At 43.4% G+C, this 20076-nt stretch overlaps 1 protein-coding gene across 2 annotated transcripts in view; it reads right to left on the reverse strand.

The window, feature by feature from the left end:
- Positions 1–20076, reverse strand: part of alk (ALK receptor tyrosine kinase) — a 310918-nt gene that overhangs the window by 19631 nt on the left and 271211 nt on the right. For both annotated transcript variants that reach the window (XM_076748574.1, XM_076748573.1), the window contains exons 12-17: positions 12020–12185; positions 9696–9843; positions 7211–7321; positions 6343–6484; positions 2970–3137; positions 1602–1700 (exon numbers count right to left, since the gene is read on the reverse strand). In XM_076748574.1, coding sequence (XP_076604689.1) covers positions 1602–1700; positions 2970–3137; positions 6343–6484; positions 7211–7321; positions 9696–9843; positions 12020–12185 — 834 coding nt within the window. The remainder of the gene's footprint in view (positions 1–1601; positions 1701–2969; positions 3138–6342; positions 6485–7210; positions 7322–9695; positions 9844–12019; positions 12186–20076) is intronic.

Consider the following 20076-nt stretch of genomic DNA (forward strand, 5'->3'; position numbering starts at 1 on the left):
ACTGTGTTGTCTTATCTGTATTATTCTTGGCTTTGAAGCAGCCTGTATTTAGTGGATTGAGGCACTGTATTGCAAAGCAGTTACCTGTGTCAACATTAAGAGAATTTTTTTTTTTTTTTTTATCCCTTTTGAGGTTTTCAATGCACACAGCAGGGCTGGCCGGCATCACTTGCTGGTTTCATTTGAGCTCGAGGACCTGCCTGTGCAGTTCAAGCTGGGAAGGAAATTACTGCCGAAGCCATTTGTGATTACAGCTTCAAACCACAAATGCCCTTAAAGCTGACCTTTACACAGAAGATATTCTTTGAAGTTATCAAACTACAGATGTTACAAGCCGATCCCTCCTGCCTATAATGATAAAGAAAATGCCTTCTGGTAATTCGCTGATTATAAATCATGTCACCTTCTCCCTCTTGGTTTCAGGAAGTTAACAGTTTCTTTTGTGGGAATATAAAACCTTGACTCATAAAACAGATATATAGATAGATTTGGACTATAAATTTCTGATGTTTATTATCTGTCTTATAATGTGTGATTTTCTTTCATGAGGCTACAAAAATGGGGAAACTTGAACAGTGCTGGACAAGGAGCACGAGTTTTTCAGCACTACACTTGCAACCTAAGACACAGGTGTGGTTAAAATCGGCTTTGAAAATAGCTAAAATAATGAAATAACAGTGAAAGCCGGAAGATCTCAGCATGTTAACCAGCTGACACTGAAAGGATAATGTGTATTGTAATCAGTGAAGGATTTGGCGCAGTTTGAAACACCCAATTTTTCTCTTGTTTACAGCTGAAATTCAGTCTGAAGTCTTTGTCCTCCAGAGGAAATGAAGGAGGAGTGCGGCTGTTGAAAGCAACACTGCCTCACCATCACCAGACAGCATGAGCCCTATTAAAGCTCAATGGGAGAGAGATATCAGTGTGCACTTTACCACAGCCCAGCGGAGGACCATTTTAAAAAGCACTTCACTTTTCCCATTTTCCCCCTTTTTTTCTGTTTCTCTATAGAGCCGAGAAAAGAGGGAATCTTGGATGATGTATTGATGGTCAGCAAGCTTATCACCACAGCTGATATGAGACTGCGAAATTTTCAGACTGTGTTTTTAGTAGCTGTCAATTTCAAATGTTCAAGAAGAATAGAGCTGAGATGGGCCAACAGGTCGACAGCAGATGGATTTATTGAGCAGCCCCCCCCCCCCCCCCCCCCTATCTGGGGCTGGTTTAATCAATCAAATAATCTGGTGGTGTCTTCTTTCAAAGTGGAAACTCCAGACTCTCATCCCTCCACGGCTGTCCATATCTGCTGTACATTTTTACAATATCCTTTTCTGATGTCATCTTGCATTACAGATATATATTAGTTGAAAGCTTGTGCTGTAGAAAGCGAAGCAGATGTAACACAACAAAAAGTAATTTCAAATTTCAATAGCAAAGACCATTTTTGTCATCGTTCTGCACAGTACAAACACGTTAAGTCTCATCTACGAACACAACAAACGTATCACATGTGGAATACGAATTTCTTCACTGCAGGTTTTGACTGCTGAGTGGTCCATCTGTGTGCTTAAATGCCACCTAGAATCATCCTCTCACATTACCTTTCAGAGGATGGAGGAAAGAATCTCCCTCCGGGCTGAGGAAGGACGTGCCGTCGTCGCCGTCATGTTTGGGGTTGTTATCTATGGACGTGTTACCACCTAGAAACCAGGAGGGAAAACACAGCGACAAAACCTCAGTACACACGATATATTCTGAACAAAAACATGTTAAAGCACATTTCACAGGACATATCATCTGCTGTAATAGTCAGATTTACTCTGATTGTCCTCCCTTTCCTCCCATACTCATGTTTGTATTTGCACATTTCACCCTTTTCCTCCTATGTTGGGTGATATCTGCATTATGCTCCATAGCCTATTGGCTTTATTGTTATTTAGACAGTACCAGTCAAGACCTTGGACACACCTTCTCAGTCAATGGAATAAAACACATGTGGAGTATTTATTCATCTGGAATACTCTTCCAGCAGTCTTGAAGGAGTTCTCATACATACAGAGCACATGTTGGTTGTTTTCTTTCCTCCATGCTTCACGGTGGGAAACACACATGCAGATACCACCCGCTCACCTTCACTGCGGCTCACAAAGACAAGGCGGTTGGAACCGATAGCACATTTAGATTAATCAGACCAAAGGACACGATTCCACTGGTCTGATGTCCATTCCCTGTGTTTCTTGGCACAAACAATTCTCTTCTTCTTGTTGGTCTCCTTCAGTAGTTTCTTTGCAGCAATTCAACCATGAAGGTCTGATTCACACTGTCTCCTCTGAGCACTTGATGTCGAGATGTGTCAGCTACTCTTTTCGTAACTGCAATTGAAGATACTTTGAAAGTTCTTGATATTTTGTGGATTGAATGACCTTCATGTCTTAAAGTAACGATGGACTGTTTTTTTTTTCTGTCTTTACTTAGTTGAGTGGTTCTTGCCATAATATGGATTACTACAGTAGTTGAACAAGGCTATTTACTGTACACCAACGGTACTGCTGCACAAAGTGTTGACTGGTGCTGTCCTGTTTCTTTTCATAGACTCATGCTGTGTACTTTCCACTGCTGTTATGACCCAGTTATCGAGCAGGGATCATTACCGCTCATCTCACACTGCTTCATATACGCTCAGTACAAAGAAATACAAGGTGTCACATTTTGATAGTGTGTTTGAACGATCTGTGGTCCATTCCAGAGTGATTTGCAGCTAATTGAACAGTTAGAGGAACAGGATATGCACCTGCTTCTGGGATTAACCTGATCCCTGATCTATAAACTCTCACCCTGTCACATTCAGTATAAAACACACATGATGGTAGAAGATGTGCATTTAAGTCAAACTTGATAGCAGTTTATTAAACTTTTTCTAGGCATTCAAGAAAAAAAATAAAAAAATCTGGAAAATCTCTCGGTCTAACCTCTGTAGCCTCCGCCGCCACCCCCGGACATGCAGCCTCCCCCGCCGCCCCCGAAGCCGCCGTGGGTCTGCCAGAACTTTTGACAGGCCTGCCCTCCTTGGCCTCCCAGCACCAGCGGTCTGCCACCTTGACTGACGGGAGCACTGTCATTCCAACCTCCGCCTCCACCTGTCACCAAACACAACACACCTTTGATATGATTTGGAGTTATGTGCTGTGTGGTGAAGCAGCGTGTGTGACAGAAGGAGAGGAGGGCGGAGAGAGCAGGTTCTTAAATGGGCCATAGTTGCAGTAAAATGATGCTGGACTACAGGAATGCATGTTGTATGTCTTTTGGCGTGAGCATACACACACACACACACACACACACACACACACAAACAGCAGTCCCCCTATTAGGAATCACACAGGTTAGTGCAGAGACCACAAAAACATAAAAATCCCTTAAAAGAGACCTGGTAACAAAAGATTAAATTTATAGCTAATGAAGTTAGAACTAATCCCTCCCATACTCCCCAGCACTAGCCAATTTAGTTTTCCCCTTTCATTTTCCTCCTTCTCCTGTGAAGCCTGAGAGAAACAAACAAACAAAAAACCCCGCATTTCACCACACTAGCAACAAAACCCCCCCAGACATGCTGAATATTTCATTTTTCATTCAGCGAGTTTCCTCAAAAGTAAACCCCCGGCTTTGTGAAGATGTAAAAATCAATATCTTATGTTTTCTGGGCTGTTCGTCAACTCCGAGCATATGAATAATGGAACCTGCAGTGTGCATTAATGCAGCATTGCATTGGAAGAATGGAAAATGTGGTTCTGGCCAGAAATGATGGGGAACACGTGAATAATCATGAGACGGACCACACTGTGTTTTGCTTGGGCCAATCATAAACAATGGCACACAGAGGTGGAACATGAATGAAACTATATGCATTAAGCCAAGAGTAAACACCTTCAGGTTAAATGGATGTGTTTACAAGTACAGGTAGACATGCAAATCTACTCTTCCACTTCAGGCTATCAGTAAACTGGGCTTATTACTTTGTGTGCAGAGGGGAACAGAACAGACGGGGCCTTTCTCATCATAAAGTGGGGAAAGATACGAGAGACATCGATTGTAAACCATCAATCTGTTAACCACTGACAACCGGTCGATAGCTTCATTTGCATACACACACCGTCATGCACTCTGGTCACCCAGCTGAGCCTGAGTACATCATGCCATCAAGAGCCGCTGTGACTGAACACATTGAACACAGTAGCTGGTGCAGACGAGCTAGCTCTGACCAAAGAGTGCTGGAAAAGCCCCCACACACAAAAGCCATGCCACAGCTACCTGTCACCTCATCAATGCTGACTGAGAGCAGGAAAATCTGCTGAAGTCTCACATATTTCAGTCTCTCTGATCATAACGTGTGGTGAAAATAATTCCCCAGTAAGATGTGAAAATATTCCGACTCCACATGCTGCTTCTCTGATGGTTGCCCTCTCACTGCTCCTCTCCTCATTTGGTGAATTAAGGGTTTATTTCAGCCAAGCCAGAGCCGGGGATGATTGTTGGAACAGTGAAAGACGAACCAAGAGGCCTTTGTTGAGTTTTACTTTGCTTCTGTTGAGTTTGAATGAAGTGTTTCGTGATGATAAAATTACTGTTTCTGTGAATGGGGCCTGGTAGCTTTGGTGAGCAATATAGTTGCTATTTCTGGTTAAACAAAAAGGATTTCACTCTTTCAGAAAAAGGTCTATATCTGTAGTGATCCCTTCCATAATAGTGTCATACACTTACAGAATAACAATCTGAGCCTGTCAGTGGCAAAAACAAACACTTCTAGTGGACGTAGTCTGGCGGTGTGCAAACGCCTGAAGGGATTACATTGCCGCCTGTTCCACGGCTGCTGGCTGCAGCGCTCTCATTCAACACTGGACCAAGATCAAAAAATTGTTGTCTCCATTAGTTTTTTTGGACACAAAAGCAAAGGAAAGTAGGGTCCATAAACACAGATAATATTTGACTGGAAGTTCTCTTGTTTGCTTGGGACACTGAATTCTTCCAGGACATGTAGACCTGCACCAATTCTTTTCAAATGGGAGCCCTGACTGGAAGATGCAGTTAATGTGTGTCAAGCTTCGAATTCAGAAAAGTGACACCTCTACCATATACACTACAGCACTGTAATGGGATATTTGTCACTTCCTGTCATCTATCTACATCCCTGGACTACTATAGTATGAAAATGAACATGGGTCTATCCGGTAAGCTGCAGTCAACTACGTCCGTAGTTCTTCCATATCATAACAACCAAAGCTGACAGCTGAAACAATGCTGCCTCTCCAAAGCGCTCTAAAGCTCTGGGTGTTTTCAGACGTGAGCCCCACCTCGGTGTCACCTTGTGTATAAGTTGGACTGAGTTTGAACAACCTGCCCCACAAAACAGCTTTTTCATCAGCTGGTTAAGGAACCAGTGGGGCTCACAGCTTAGAGAACTGTGCCTATACTTGTAGTATTACAGCACATAACTAACATCCTGTTTCATATGGAGCTCTCCCTCTTAGGCTATTGCTACCCACAAGCACAAACACACCCATTTCACGGAAAATCAGTCAGCAGTCCATAACGCGGACAGTGCATCAAAGCACAATAGTGCATCACAGTACATCATATGCACACAGATGGCACAGACAGAACATTACCTGATATTCACCATGAGGCAATGACACTGGGAAACAGCATAAAACCTCCTGCTGCCAGAAACCGAGACAATGGTTACGCACTGTAGCAGTCCAGCAGAGAGCAGAGCAGGAGAGAAAACAGCTCTCCATGTGCCCAGAGGCATGAGGGAGAGCGCACAGCTAAAGCACCTCAAATAACAATCAGTCTGACAAAACACTCAATACAGAGTGAGTCATAGAAAAACCAGAGACACCCTGCAGGTAGAAACGACTGAAGGAGCAGGGGGAGTTAATAGATCATTAGAATACTTATAATTAGAATAAGTTCTCTTTCAAATCGCCAAGATCAAAGATTTTCAGATATGGGCGCAAAGTATTGTTCTTGCTACTGCATTTCTTATATTTTTTGATTCAAGTAGCAATCTAAGAACAAATATTACTGGCACCACTGTGGGCATTTAATATCCAGGAATTCACATTATTGGCACTGTACGGTCCAGCCATATACCAGGTTTCAGCCTAATCTTGGTTATCATGGTCTCAATATATTTCATACACACCAAACAGTGTCCTTCTCCCAACATTCACATTACTGCAGTCACAAACAATTCTATATTGTATTTCCCAATGTGCGCACATAACCGACACATACTCACACATACAAACGGTACCAACATGCATAATGAAGCAGTATGAAGTGTACCTGCGGCGTTTGACTTCCCGTTGCGTCCTGGTTGGCTGGGGTCATGGTCCATCTGCTCCTGCTGCGTATGTGATTGGCTGCTGTAACCCCTGCCTCCTCCCCCGGCAGCAATGATGAGGGGGATGTACATTCCTTTGTCCACCTGGGTCATTATTGTTTATGGTTAGAGTTATGCAGTTGTATCTGCTGTCCAGAATTTTTTTTTGAGAAATACTCTTATTTGCTTTTTTGCTGAGAGATGGATGAGAAAATTAATGCCATTTCATGTTTGTGCTGTGTGGTCATTATGTTGCAGGAGCCATCATCTGCCTACCGGTATCTTTAAAGCTCACTAGTTAACAACAACAATATATCTCACTTGCTGTGTTAAAACAACAGTTCACTGTTTCATGTGGGGTTAATCACTTTAGCGAAAGACATGAAAGTGGTATCGATCTTTTCATCTAAGTATTTGCAAGAAAACAAATCCAGGTATTTCCAAAAATGTCCAGCTATTCATTTAAAGGAATAGGATTGGCCTGTTGGTCAGCTTATCTGTTCAGTGATGAGAGTAGAGACGCCAAAATAACTCGTGTTCCTGGCGGATCTTTTGCTGCAGGGCCTCATGGTCATTGCTATGATAGGTGACGGCGGGCCACTAATATGATTTATGATGTGATCATTTGAACTGTTCGAATGGTACAGTGAGCTGTCAATATCCCCAAAAGCTGCAGTGTAATCTGCATTGAACTTGTAGTGACAGAGAAACTGGGCTGATTTGATATAGTCAAGACATGTTCTCTTAACTGGAACATCATACAAATCAAAACTCTATAACTTATGCAGAGCTCCAAAATATGAACGCATCATTCTCTCAGCACCTTCTTACCTTGAACACATACGTGGCCCCTCCACCTCCTCCTCCGCCCCCTTTCACTTGCGTTTTGTTCACCATGGGGCCGCTCTGTTCCAGGCAGATCTTATTCAGTATGGCGTTCGACTGCAGGGAGGGAGAGAGATGTCACTTCACAGAAGAATTGTTTTCATGGTGTGTCAGTTGTGTATGAGAAGGCTGAGCAGTTGCCAAACCTCAGCCGCTGTGAGTCTAAGGTTTTAGGAATGGTGAGCAAATGCTAAGCCGAAACATCCGAATGCACACAGGAACTGAGAAGCGCGGGCCAGCTTTCCCCTTCTAAAGACAACTCCAGTGACAGCTTCCTGTTCACAGTGATGGAATGATGATGCTGATTGGATAAGACATTTCCGGACTTGGTTTATATGCTGTTTGAAATGAGGCTCATAGTAACATATGTACTGAATAGTTAATTATGTTGAGATGTGCTGGTAGAGACAGGTTTTCGGAGCTAAATTAATGTTACATTCGCTGAATTCACCATCACTGGGAACACTTAATATCTTGATACTGTGAGAGGTTCAGGTTTTATTACACCTGAATCTTTATTAGAATACCTGATAACATATCGATGTTCACATTACCCCGTCGATAAGTGGCATATTTACCGCATACCAATAACTTTGTCATCTTCTCCGTATGTGACACCAGTTGAAAAGTATGCATTTTATTTGTCAGCCAGCTTGTCGTTCCACTCTGCTTCCCAGAAACACAGAGTCTTTATATAAATGGAACTGGACATTTTGTTGGCAAATGATGGCAGATGCAGTGACTTCGCCGTAGCTGAGGTTTTGTGAATTGATGTGTCTGCCCTGTGCGTGCTACCATGCCGAACTGCCTGGAGCCAGTCCTTCTCTGAGAGTGAGGGGGCAGAATTTCCCTCCCCTCGCTCTGTCTGAACCTCACTGACACGCATTCGCAGTCGCTCATTGCTCCCTCGACTCCCTCATCTGTCTGAACCCGAGCTCTGAGGGGCGGGCTTTAAATGACTGTGATGGACAGCTAAAGGCAGTAAAAGGCAGTGCATTCAAGTGGTCTGTGAGAGTCTTCCTCACTCCTGTTCTGTCATTGCAGCTTCTCACTATAGAGTTGAGCTTGTGTCTGAGAGAAAAAAACAAAACCAAATAAGAAAACAGCAGAAAGAAGTGTGTGTGTGTGTGTGTGTGTGTGCGTGCACGGTACAAAGAGAAAGACACTGACGGAGAGAGGGAGTATTTGTCAGGACAAGGGGGGTATCATTTCCCTCACTAGAGGCAAGGCCAGGTGTGAGAAAACACTGTTCGGCAGCACAAATCACTTTCAGAGCGACCCCTCGGAGCGAGTCACCGCCTCTCACTGTCAGAACTGGGGGGAAATAAGAAGAACCTCAAATGACTTTCAGTCTCACTTTAGAACAGACTAGTCCCTCTCTGCTGTCTGAACGGAGCACTTCAAGACGCACCGTTAAAAACTAATAACTGGCTGACAGTGTTGAGGACCCCTGCCTGCTAAGCTACACATTCAGCCTCTAGAAAACAAAGCCACAAAACACAACAGGAAGTTGAGCCGCCTCACGTCCAGGAATGACTGCTGTAATACAGGAAGGGCTGCCAGGTGAGCATTATTTTAAAATTAACTTTTTACATTTCATTTTTGCCTTTAATCTCTCTCTTTTTTTAAACAGGTTTTCAATATTAACCTGATTTTCATGGTCTTCTACGCTTTAATAAAACCTGCAAACTGGATGAATTCCACAAAAAGGGAATGAATTCTGCTCCTGTGTTTTCAAATGTTTCAGAATTTGCTGGTAATTTCATCCTCCAAAAAAAAAAAACAAAAAAAACATGTAATTTGAAATGCCAAACACTTGGCCCTTTTCACTCGATTTTCAGTGGTGGGACAGGCTTTAGTTTTCAAATGTTTAAACAGCGGATGATGGATGGTTTCACTAGCGACTAGAGGGACCGTGGGGGTTTCAGTCTCGGTGTTGTGAACTGTGAGGGGAAGCAAGCTGCTCCGCTGCCAGTGGAGAAAGCCCAGAGCATAAAGGACCACAGCCACGCCTGGCAAAGTAAACTCAAGAGAGACAAGGGGGAGATCACTGCGAGCCTTGAACGCTGATTAAAACAGCCGTTGGTGGCTCTAAAATGTTGCGGTTTAGACCATGGGTATCCAAAGTGAGGTCCAGGGACCCCTCAGGGTCCGACGAGGAGGATGGATGCCTGATTTCTTCAATTTGCGAAGACCTTTTTTTCTTCTTTTTAATAAGAAAAATCTATTAACAGTACATTTATGAGAAGGATAAAATGCTTGACTCAGAAAGTTGAATCGTTGCAGTTCATTGCATTTACAGCTATCATCTGCATCATTATGGTTAAATCTTGATGTTTATCTAGCTTTATGACATACAGTTCTCATGAACATCTATTTATCACATGACAGCTGACGTCCTAAACTACAGTGAATTAAAAAAAAGACTTACATTAGGACATGCGTCCTCTCCTTGCTGTCCCACCAGGATGTAAATCAACTCTCCCTGCCTCAGCATGAAGTCTCCTGTGATGTAGACACCATGTGACCGGCTCATGGCCAGTACGCTTCGACCGCCAGCTGCACCGTATGCCGTGATCCTGGGGTTTAACAGAAACAAATGTGTAGAGACGCACATGGACGGGCAGAGACACACACACACACACACACACACACACACACACACACACACACACACACACACACAAACTCATTAGCAGGATAATTATCCTAATGATACAGGAAATGAAATCTTGCTTCATTTTTCAGTGTTTCCATTAGTTTTTGAGGGTTTTTTATGGGTATTTTTATGATGATGTATTTATTGCATATTGTAAGCTGTACACACGGGGCCTCATTTATAAAAATGTTCCTGAATTTCTACTTGAGCTCCATTTTCGACAGTGAGCTCACGTTCGATTCATAAAAGATGCTGAGCATGAAAAAACTTGCTTAAGGAGGTTCTAAGAATCGCATTTGTAAATTATGCACCTGTGATATATAAATCTGAAATGAACTTGAGATTTATACCTGCCTTGTAATTTCCCCTTATATAGTGCCAGCACAAATGAGTGCCATAGACAAAAAGAGATAAGAAAACTTTGATAGATGAGAAGGCAGGTAACAAGTATCATTCTGTGGACTGGCCAATGGCCACAATGGCCAAACATGCATCTTAGGAGTGTGTATGAAAGAATGGAAATGCATAACTGCAGCATTAAGGCTATGAGAGGGAGGCCTGGCACACCTTCACCACAGGCTCTGATGCACGAGTCCCAAACTGCAATACCTCTACAAACCAGCAGAGACATCATGAAAGCCAAGCCTACACTTTGCTTAAAGATAAGATCACCTCCATGTCAAAGTAAGGCTTAATAAACTACTACTTATATGTGCTTTTCTGTCGAATTGATCGTAAGTCCGTTTTATAAATGAGGCCCTAGGTGTTTATCAGAGATACCCTGAGGCTGATACACAGTCCTCATGTATTCCTCCAGCAATGCAGTGCACATTAAATACACCCAAAATTAATTTGGAACCACTGAAACACACTTTCACCTTGGGTGTTTTTAATAAAAAAATTGTTTGACCTCGCTGACACTATGCTGAAGTATGCACACACACTAAGCCATGCACAGACTACACACACACACACACACACACAGAAACAGACACACACCTTTAAAGCAGAAGACAATCATTTGGAAAACTCCAGTTTACTGGCCAGGAAAAAAAAAATAAAACAACTTGGTTTTTGGGAGCGCTTCGATATTTCTCTCCCTGGTGGTCGTGCTTGGTGGGGGGAGAGAGGGAGAGAACACTGCCCGGTGCTCAGTAGCTACCTCAGCTGTTTGCCTAATGACTTCTGGGAAATGCAGAGCGCATATTCATCTCTGTGGCCGTCTGTCAGCTTCATTTACTGGCTCTGCCAGCTTAACTAGGCCCACATCAAGACCACAAGTCTGGAGCTTGTGTGATCGCAGAGGGTGTTTTTTCTAAAAACTGCAGGACACGTGTTAAGACAGTGCTGTCCACGCTGTTGTTATTTAGGTATTTTAAGACTCAAGGGTTTTGGCTGAGCTTAGCCGTGTGAGTGTGTGTGTGTGTGTGTGTGTGTGTGTGTGTTTTTGTGTCGATGTGGGAGGCCTGCAGGTTTCAGAGACATTTTCGTTTGAAGCGTCCAAGTCAAATCCAAGTTAAACGCCTCATGTTGTCATGAATGCCCACAGGAAGAATATTGATCTCTGCACAAGGTAGTGGATATTACAGCATTAATCCGAGAGCGGTACACAGTTTGAGGTCAAGATGCTAAGGCTGATTGTTGAGGTATTTTGAAGGCCACCAACATAGCCATGCAGGTGGGTGGTTTTCGGATTTTAGAGTCAGTGAATCATGCTATTTTGCTGCCATTACTCCAGCCTCTGCTCACTCCTGCAAGAATCTGATAGTGATATTTCTCTGTTTGCTTGTGGAAGATTGATGCGCCACTGATGCACAGAGGAGTGGAGGTGGGCGTGAAGAAAAGTCTGCATTGTGGCAAAAAATGTGAGTTGCACAGTGTGCCCATGCCTCGGAAAGAGAGGTTAAGTGTGTATTGTATACTCTTTGTACGTTGAGTGCTCATGGGGCTAAGCGTATGCACCTAATGATTGGCCCAGCTATCTACTGGGACTCTTGAAAAAGAGATACATCTGTTACAGAGTGGGCGTTGTACAAATAATGGTACGGTCTGATGTTTGTGTGCTCTGAGGCTTTCCGCTCTGGCAACAGCTGTACCTGTAGGTGCCAGTTTCTTGGACCCGCCACATTTGAATGCCTTTGAAGGGCCCTCGGGTGCCTACTGTCACGTTGATGTTGCTGTTCCTGTAGGAGTTGAGGCACTGAGTGGGAGTCGGGCCTTCAGGTCCCACAGCCCCACAGGTATGAAAAATCCACTTTTTGGCTGCACATGAAGAAAAAGAAAAAATAACATTTAGCACTTAATAAAGCACACAGCTGTAGAGGCACACGCTCTGCATTCAGTCACACATGCACTTAAGCAAACTTAAAGATGACGGAGAGGCTGAAATTCAGCATGCACCACAGACTCATTACAGTTCTATTTGTCTCATATTAATTCCACTTCAACATTCCCCACTGCTCCACTTTACCATCAATAAGACCCAAATATACAGATATGAAGAAAATGATTACATAGTGGGAAGGCGAGCTCCAAACTGAGAGCTATTCACACGAGATGCTAGTATTATCACATTCAGCGCGGCAGGGGACATAGTGACAGGATCACAGGTGACAAACATTTCTCCTCATTTTCCGAGCAATCCCACGTGTCTGTGCTAATTGGACTTCTTTTCACTGTAATTAGCACGAGATTAGTCTTGTCAGATGGACGTGGACGGACTTAACGCTGCAGTGCTAAATGCAGATTTAAGGCTTGTGAACAGAGAGCAGCAGGGAGGACACCGGGGAGTGAAGCACCTCTGTCTTTCGTCTTTCTCCCTTTGCCCTGCTGTTGAACGCCCCAAGACTACTTATCATTCATTTCAGAGCCGGGATGCAAGTCTGACACCGGCTCAAGTCAAAGTCATTCCTGCAATGGAACAACTCACACGACGGCTTTCATAGCCTCGGAGTTGCAGCTCAATGCGCCTGTAACACGTGATTTGTGATTGGAAACTTTGAGTTTTTTTTTTTTCTTTTTGCAAGAACAGATACAGTAACCTGATTAAATGGTGATGGGATACACAGGAAAGAGAAGAGATGGCATGAGACAAGTCTCAGGAGTGTAACTTAAGCTTATGATGGTCTCACCACACCTTTTGCTGTTCAAGTTGCCTGCTGTGTAGAGCCTATTAGAGCTGAAGCCCAGGAATTGAGATCCCAGTATTTACAAGGATCTCTCGCCAAGACCCACGCTCTCTAACTGAGGAGAATAACTGCAGGAAGCTGGTATTTTTAGCATGTGTGTACCTGTGCGTCTTTGTTTACCTATGAACGACAGAATGAGAATATATGCCACATATATGCCAAAAGAAGTCATTTTGGTATGTAATGATTTTAAAAGCCAAGAAAAAGCATTCGTCCCGAGCGCCAGTGTCTGTCGCTGCCATTCCAAGTGACGGCTAGCCGCACGTAGAGCATCACATTTGTCAGTCTGATCCTCATGATGAATGCGCCATATGCACCCGGTCCTCCTGCAAACATCTCTCTTGAGTTTGCCAGCAGGGACTATTGCAAGCGGGCCAGTCCCTTCAAATAGACTTTAAAACACCACTTTGGTAAGAGAACGATTTGGAGTTCAGCCTGGTCTTAGCAAATGCACTCCTACTGTAAAAAAAACAAAAACAACAAAACAAACACTGTTGTGGGGTGACTGGAGTTCTGTCTGGCTCCCATCCAGCAGGAGTAAATTGATCCCTCCAGTCAGTATTTTCAGCACCCAACAAGGTAAAAGAGTTAAGAGTGCTGCAAATAAATCCATCACTGGAGCAGAAAAGCCTCCAAAGCGAAGCAGTGCTTTAGACCTAAATCCTGCTGTACTTAATGGGTTACTCTGTGATGGCAATCAGTTAAGGTAGGATATGCAAAGAAAAAGGGAGTGAAGAAGAGGTAAATTCTTGGCTATTTGTTATGAATAAGATCCTTGTTATGTAAAGTGAGCTTGTCTCTTTGACATTAGTGCTGCTGGTCTAGTCCTCCATACGATCTCTCTCCTGTCGGCTTGGTTTCACACTTCAACCCAGCTGATCGATCGTGCTGGTCCATCAATATGAGTGGGTTCTTATGCACACACACACAGGAGCACACACTCACACACTCTCTCTCTCTCTCTCTCTCACACACACACACACACACGCGCGCACACACACACACATAATAAGCCATTCTGTGATAGGCAGTTGGCAGAACAAACAAAAACAAGATGCGATCTCACAGATGACAGTCTTCTCTAATAAGTGGTGTGCACACTCGTCAGCCCCTCTGACCTGCAGCACACAAACACGCATACACACACGCACACTCACACACACACACACACACACACACACGTACACACACACAAACCGATACACACTGGCCTGTCCCTGGGGAGACTCTGACTCTGCCTGACTATTATATGAACGTCCTTTTCTGTGAACTTTGCCACTGGTGGTATGCTATCATCATAACAAACACTGGCCTCCATCAAAGAAAGGAGCATAGCTGTATGCTGTCATCAGTGAGGAATAAGAGAGAGAAAGAGACAAAGAGACAGACAGACAGCCTGTTTAGAAAAATATTTCTGATTGGATTACCACACTGACAGCGATGCTCCAGTAGTCTTTATCTCCACTGAACATTATTAAAACAAGACTATAGTAAACGTGCCATTCTTTATGAATGACACAGGCAGTCCTGGGGCCAATCAGTAACGTTTCAGTGGCGAGTTAGGCTTCTCAATTGTTTTTGAATAAATCAGACTCTTTCAGCTTTATGTAAAAATGATGATCACTTGGTAGAAGGGCAGTTGAGTCAAACTGCTATTTGCATATGTTCTGAGGCACAAATTCTCTAATTGTGATGTTTTTTTTTCTGAATGTAGCCATGTTTGGGTTTGCCTGGTTCCATATCTCTTCTTTCCCCCGTTGGAGAAACATCTGAGCCAATTAAGACTTTCCAGGCTGGACTAAGCCACATTCAGACAGACAGCATTCATGAGAAAACATGGCCCTTCCACTGATTTGAATGGAGCTGGAGCTGGTCTATCAACACAGCAGGGGTGCAAATGTATGGTGCTCTAGCAAAGAAAACTGAAACAGCCGCAATTCAAAGTCATTGCGCAAACCACCTGGTGAATTACTATGAAACCTGCATTTTTCCTTTGGATTGTATCAAAAACCGCTGTTCTGTGTTCTGGTGTCTGATAAAGCTTCAACTCATGGATCTGTTATTCAGACTGGACGTCCTGGATCTTTTTCCTGGATTCATTATCTCATCAGTGCCTGAAGCAACATGCCCCCACCAACACAGCCCCCATGCTTTGTTTTCACACTGTTCAGTCTGAACGCCTGCTAAGAATAAGGACGTCATATGTTTGGAGGTTTGCCACAGAAAAATCCATTCCACACAGCTCCTGCCTCTCAGAACCACTCCTGCAACTCTTTGGGGTTCACAGTGAAAAGAGCTCAGAGTTTTGCTATCACTCCTTTCTCACTCACTTCTGAACTGAACTTGGAGAACTGAACGAGCAACTTGGTTTACAGGCGAAACTTTTTATACAACCAAGTCCAGTTGTCCTTGATTCAACTCTGATTCAGTGTTGAGCAGTAGATTGCTCTCTGTGCACCACCCTGTAACATTGCTGATCAGTGACTGTAGGGTACAATAAAACCGCCATTCAAATGGGAAAATGAAAAGACCATTCAGTCTGATTATCAGGATGTGATTTAGCCTCTATTTGACATGATTTACAAAACAAGTTTTCTCAACAATAACTGTCAGACAGCGTGTCAAAGTCTTAAATCATCATGTTGTCTGCACCACTGCTGTTCATTCGAAGTAAAGCACTTTAAATAGATGCAATAAAATCTCAAGAAATACACTCGTAACTTGTTTTTGCATGCTGTCTGGATTTATTATACTCCTACAAAATTTCATATTAACTTCACAAGACAACTATGCACCCCAACATACCGCACTTAAAAAAATCTCACACACACACACCAGGTAGACTTCACATTCTGTGCTGGTTACGTCTTTTAGCATGTATTAACAGCAGTATCCTCCTTATCCAGTGACAGTTGTCCTCCGTGGACCAGCGATTAGAATGATGGATCTAGGCTGGCACGCCATGAATGGCTCTGAATGCTAAGTACAAAGCTTATGGAGCACAAGAGTCCAATTAATTACAAAATACTGTTTTGCGTGGAGTTGCTCGTTATCAGTCTCATATCTGTCTTAGTGACTAATGTTTCCCCTCCAAAACCCAAAGTAACAACAACTAGCTAAGTGATTGCCGCAGGCCAGTGTTTATGAACAAGTGTAGAACGAAGCACAGACTCGCGTCTCCACTCCGCAGCTAATTAGCGAGCAGGTAATGGCCAAAACTCCTTTCCTGCATGGAGCGTTCAGGGACCAACATCTGCTGTCAGTTACTTTCAAGAGCCAATGGGATTGCTTCAATCACCATCCCTTCTGTCTTTGATTTGATGCCAGTTTTCATCTACGCCACAGAACTTGGGTTCTTGTTGTTGTCTGTTGTTTGAGCAGAAGTGGAACACCTTGATATGAAAATGTGCTGTCTGTTCAAAGAAGTTAATGCTTGTACATCCTGCTACGCTTTTACAGATAAGGTGTATGATAATATATTTATTTTTTATTTTTTTGCATCGTGGCTGTGTATTCCGTAAAGTTGCTTCATTCCCTTCAAAGAACCTAAAAAAAAAAATAATCGTAGTCAATCACACACCCACATGTGCACACAATTTCGTACAGTGAATGGCCAGAGAAAAATAAGCCCGGAGCTCATTTTGAGGTAAATGACGTGTTGCTTTTCCATCAGGAGTGGTAATCACAGGGAGAAAGGGAAGCAAGCTCATCTAGGTTGACTTTTTCACTTCCTTTCCTCGGTGCAACTGATGAGTCAGCAGTGAGAGGCGGCTGCCACACAGGAGGGCAATGGTGAGAAATGAAAGTGACTGCTGCCAGAATAGTGGGGAATCAATGGAGAAGAGGGGAGAGAAGAAGAAGAAAGAAAAGAATGAAGGTGAAGTCAGGGTGAAGGGGGAAAAAAAGCAAGAGGGTGAAGCGAGACAACAGCCTGAGATCAGAGGGAGCACTGACAGAAAGACGCGAGGGCTGGGTGGGAGGGCAGTAATGTGAACTTACAGACAGTCAATAGCAGCTTTTAAATGGCCGAGGTCGGTAACAAATGCGGAAACAAAGGGTAACAAAATGTGCTCGGCCAAGACACGGTGGCAGAGTGAAAGGAAAGATGAAGGGGAAAGTGAGAGGAGACAAGAGACGCTGACGTTGGTGGGGGTTAATCATGGAGCGTGTCGGGGGAAGAAGAGAACCTTGTTGGAGTGACAGGTCTGCTGAGCTAAAACCCTCATCAGGCTTGCCGTCCTGCCCCGCAGACGTCAAAGCATCAGCTCCAGGAGGGGAGAAGTGAGATGCCTGGTGAATGTTAACCGCTCAAGGCTGTCTTTGAAATGGCCAAGGTATAACTGCAAGTTCAACTTCTTTCCCTCGAGTTAATATCTATGATAATCACAAGGGCGAGAGCACTGTGATCTTGAAGTCCCATCTTTCTTTGAAGAGATTTGAGTCTGCTGACTTTATTGTAACCATACTGAGTATTACCTGTGTAAGCACATTAAAATAACCTTTTGTTGCTGCCCTTGCAGCTAAATCCTGGTTGTAGCTAAATCCTGGCTGCAAACTCCCCTATACGAAATACCCTTTACATAATATCGTTCCTGAAATGTTTCTTCAAATGCCATGTTTCCTGCTCAGCATAAAAGATCTTCTTGACAGACTGAGTGGCCTTTGTTTGCTGACTGACCTATGCCGGTGGCTCCACTTCAATGCATAATCTTATAACATTATCAAATCATGTTAGCTGGCCAAACATTAATGTCTGATCTTGTACTGTCCCCGTTTGACCGTTGGGAGACAAACAGAAGCCTCTGTGTTCAAGACTACACAGTCACCCACAACACAGACGTTCAGTCGGATAAGTTGCTGCACAGAAAGAGCCATAAATTAGCATATTAGGGCCTTGATACACTAAACTGGCTATTAGTCCATGTGGGTCTGCTGTTGAACATTGTTGTTGTGACTCGCCGTCACTCCTACTTCTTATGCTGCATTGGGCACCATTGGCTCTACTTGATTATCAGTAGCTGTTCAGCAGAAAGAGTGCTGTACGTTAAATTGGCGGTGCAGGTCAGTGACGGACGGCTTAACAGGCTACTTTACAGATTTAGAATGGCAATCCTGTATTGTCAGATTCATCGATGGACAGTTAAAAAAAGAGGATCGAAATGAATGCAGCACAGGCAGGAACATTCTTCCCCCTGTCAAACCTGGTTACGAGTGGCTTATGCAGACTTTAATAGCCTCGGAGAAGGGTGAGGAGTGGGCTTCTGAGGTCCGGTAAGCTCACTTCTTTCTACTTCCACAACTCAAGATTGATACTTTTGGATACTTTTTAAGGTTTGAGTTCTGCATTGTGGCCGTTGCCATCTTGGTTTTGTGGAGCCAGAGGCGACCGTATTTGGACAAGAGGGTGGAGTTGGGAACAGGTGGAGCTACGCATTGCTGCTCTTCTATCCTGATTGGATCTGACAGAGAACCTGAGGACAAGCCTGGTAGCGACTTATCAATCAGAAGGCAGCCACGCCCTAAATCATACCCCTGCTGAACTGTCTAAGATTATAAAACTTCAAGGAACTGCTGACTGAGGCCATAAATTCATTAGCAAAATGTTTACTCAGCTAATAAATCAAGTGAGAAGTGGGGTCGTCTTCTAATAAGCTTACATACACTCAGACTTCTTTTTGCAGCCAGTAGACTCGCCCCCTGTTGGCAATTAGGAAGAATGCAGGTTTGGCACTTGTGCATTGGCTTCACTTTTCAGACCCAGAAACTCTGTTCACTTTTTATACTGTCTATAGTTTTATCCAACTTTTTCCACATATGCAGCAGTGCTCCTACAGACCTCTAAACAGACTGATGTCTGATGATGATATCAGTGGAGTTGCCCTTTAATTAATCAGCAATTTCTCCCATTTAGTGCAGTTGCTCTTTACTTGTCACCTCAGTCATTTCATCTTCAATATGGGAAACAGCAGGTCAATAGTCTAACAAAAAACTTAAAACAAGCGAACAAAGATGCTATGCACATTTTTTTTGAATAACAAAATACAGAAAACATGTGCAAACTTGATGATGTGAAGCAGTTTATCAGGGCTCGTACTGTGTGAGTGTGATTCTCCTAACGAGTTCCAAATGGAAGACGGGCCTCTGTACCCTACAAAACTGATCTGCTGGGCTTCAACAGCTTATTAGTGTCATAAAAGCTTTTATGCTGCTTGGGAGAGAAAACAAGATACAGATGAATCCAATTACAATCATAAAGTGTGTGAACAATGTCTACACCAATCATCTGTTTTGTATGGGAAACTGCAAAGTCACAGACAAAGTTCACATTCATTCAATATTTGTATCATTGTTGTGTCACTGCGTACTTAGCGGCAAACTATTTCTGAGAAAAAGGAGTATCCATTTTAAAGAAATGTAGACCTTAAAAAAGATTGATTGTTCAGTGTAACACTAAAACGGTAATGGCTGATGTCTTACAGCACACAGGCTTCAGTCCAGTGTACCTGTAGCATTTACAAGCTACTAGCTGAGGAAATGTGTTTTAGAGCAGGTTTGATATGAAAGTCACTTGCCTTTCAATATAGAAATTGAATCTCTGCTTGTCTTTACCCTTTTGAAGCAGGGAAGTGAGAGAGTGCTAGGTGGAAAATGTCAAGTCTGTGTAAGTTGACATTCTCAGGAGACAAATTGGAGGATTTTACACTTCAAAACTGCCCGTGCTGCTCCATTTAATGCCAAAGGAGATCCCTACAGCACTCACAAGGATGTGGACGTGGTACACACCAGCAGGGGTCACACTTACTTTGTTGCAGCCCATGCTCAGCATGTCTAGAGTAATTGAGAATCATTAAGGTATGAAAGCATACATGTGTGAGTTTGATGTGTGAGCAGAGGACAGTGCAGGAAAGACAAAGAGAATCAGACACAGAAAATGTAAGTGTGGAGAATTTTCTGTTACTCATACA

This window comes from Chaetodon auriga, chromosome 14 (genome assembly GCF_051107435.1).
Source record: "Chaetodon auriga isolate fChaAug3 chromosome 14, fChaAug3.hap1, whole genome shotgun sequence".
Taxonomy (NCBI): Eukaryota; Metazoa; Chordata; class Actinopteri; order Chaetodontiformes; family Chaetodontidae; genus Chaetodon; species Chaetodon auriga.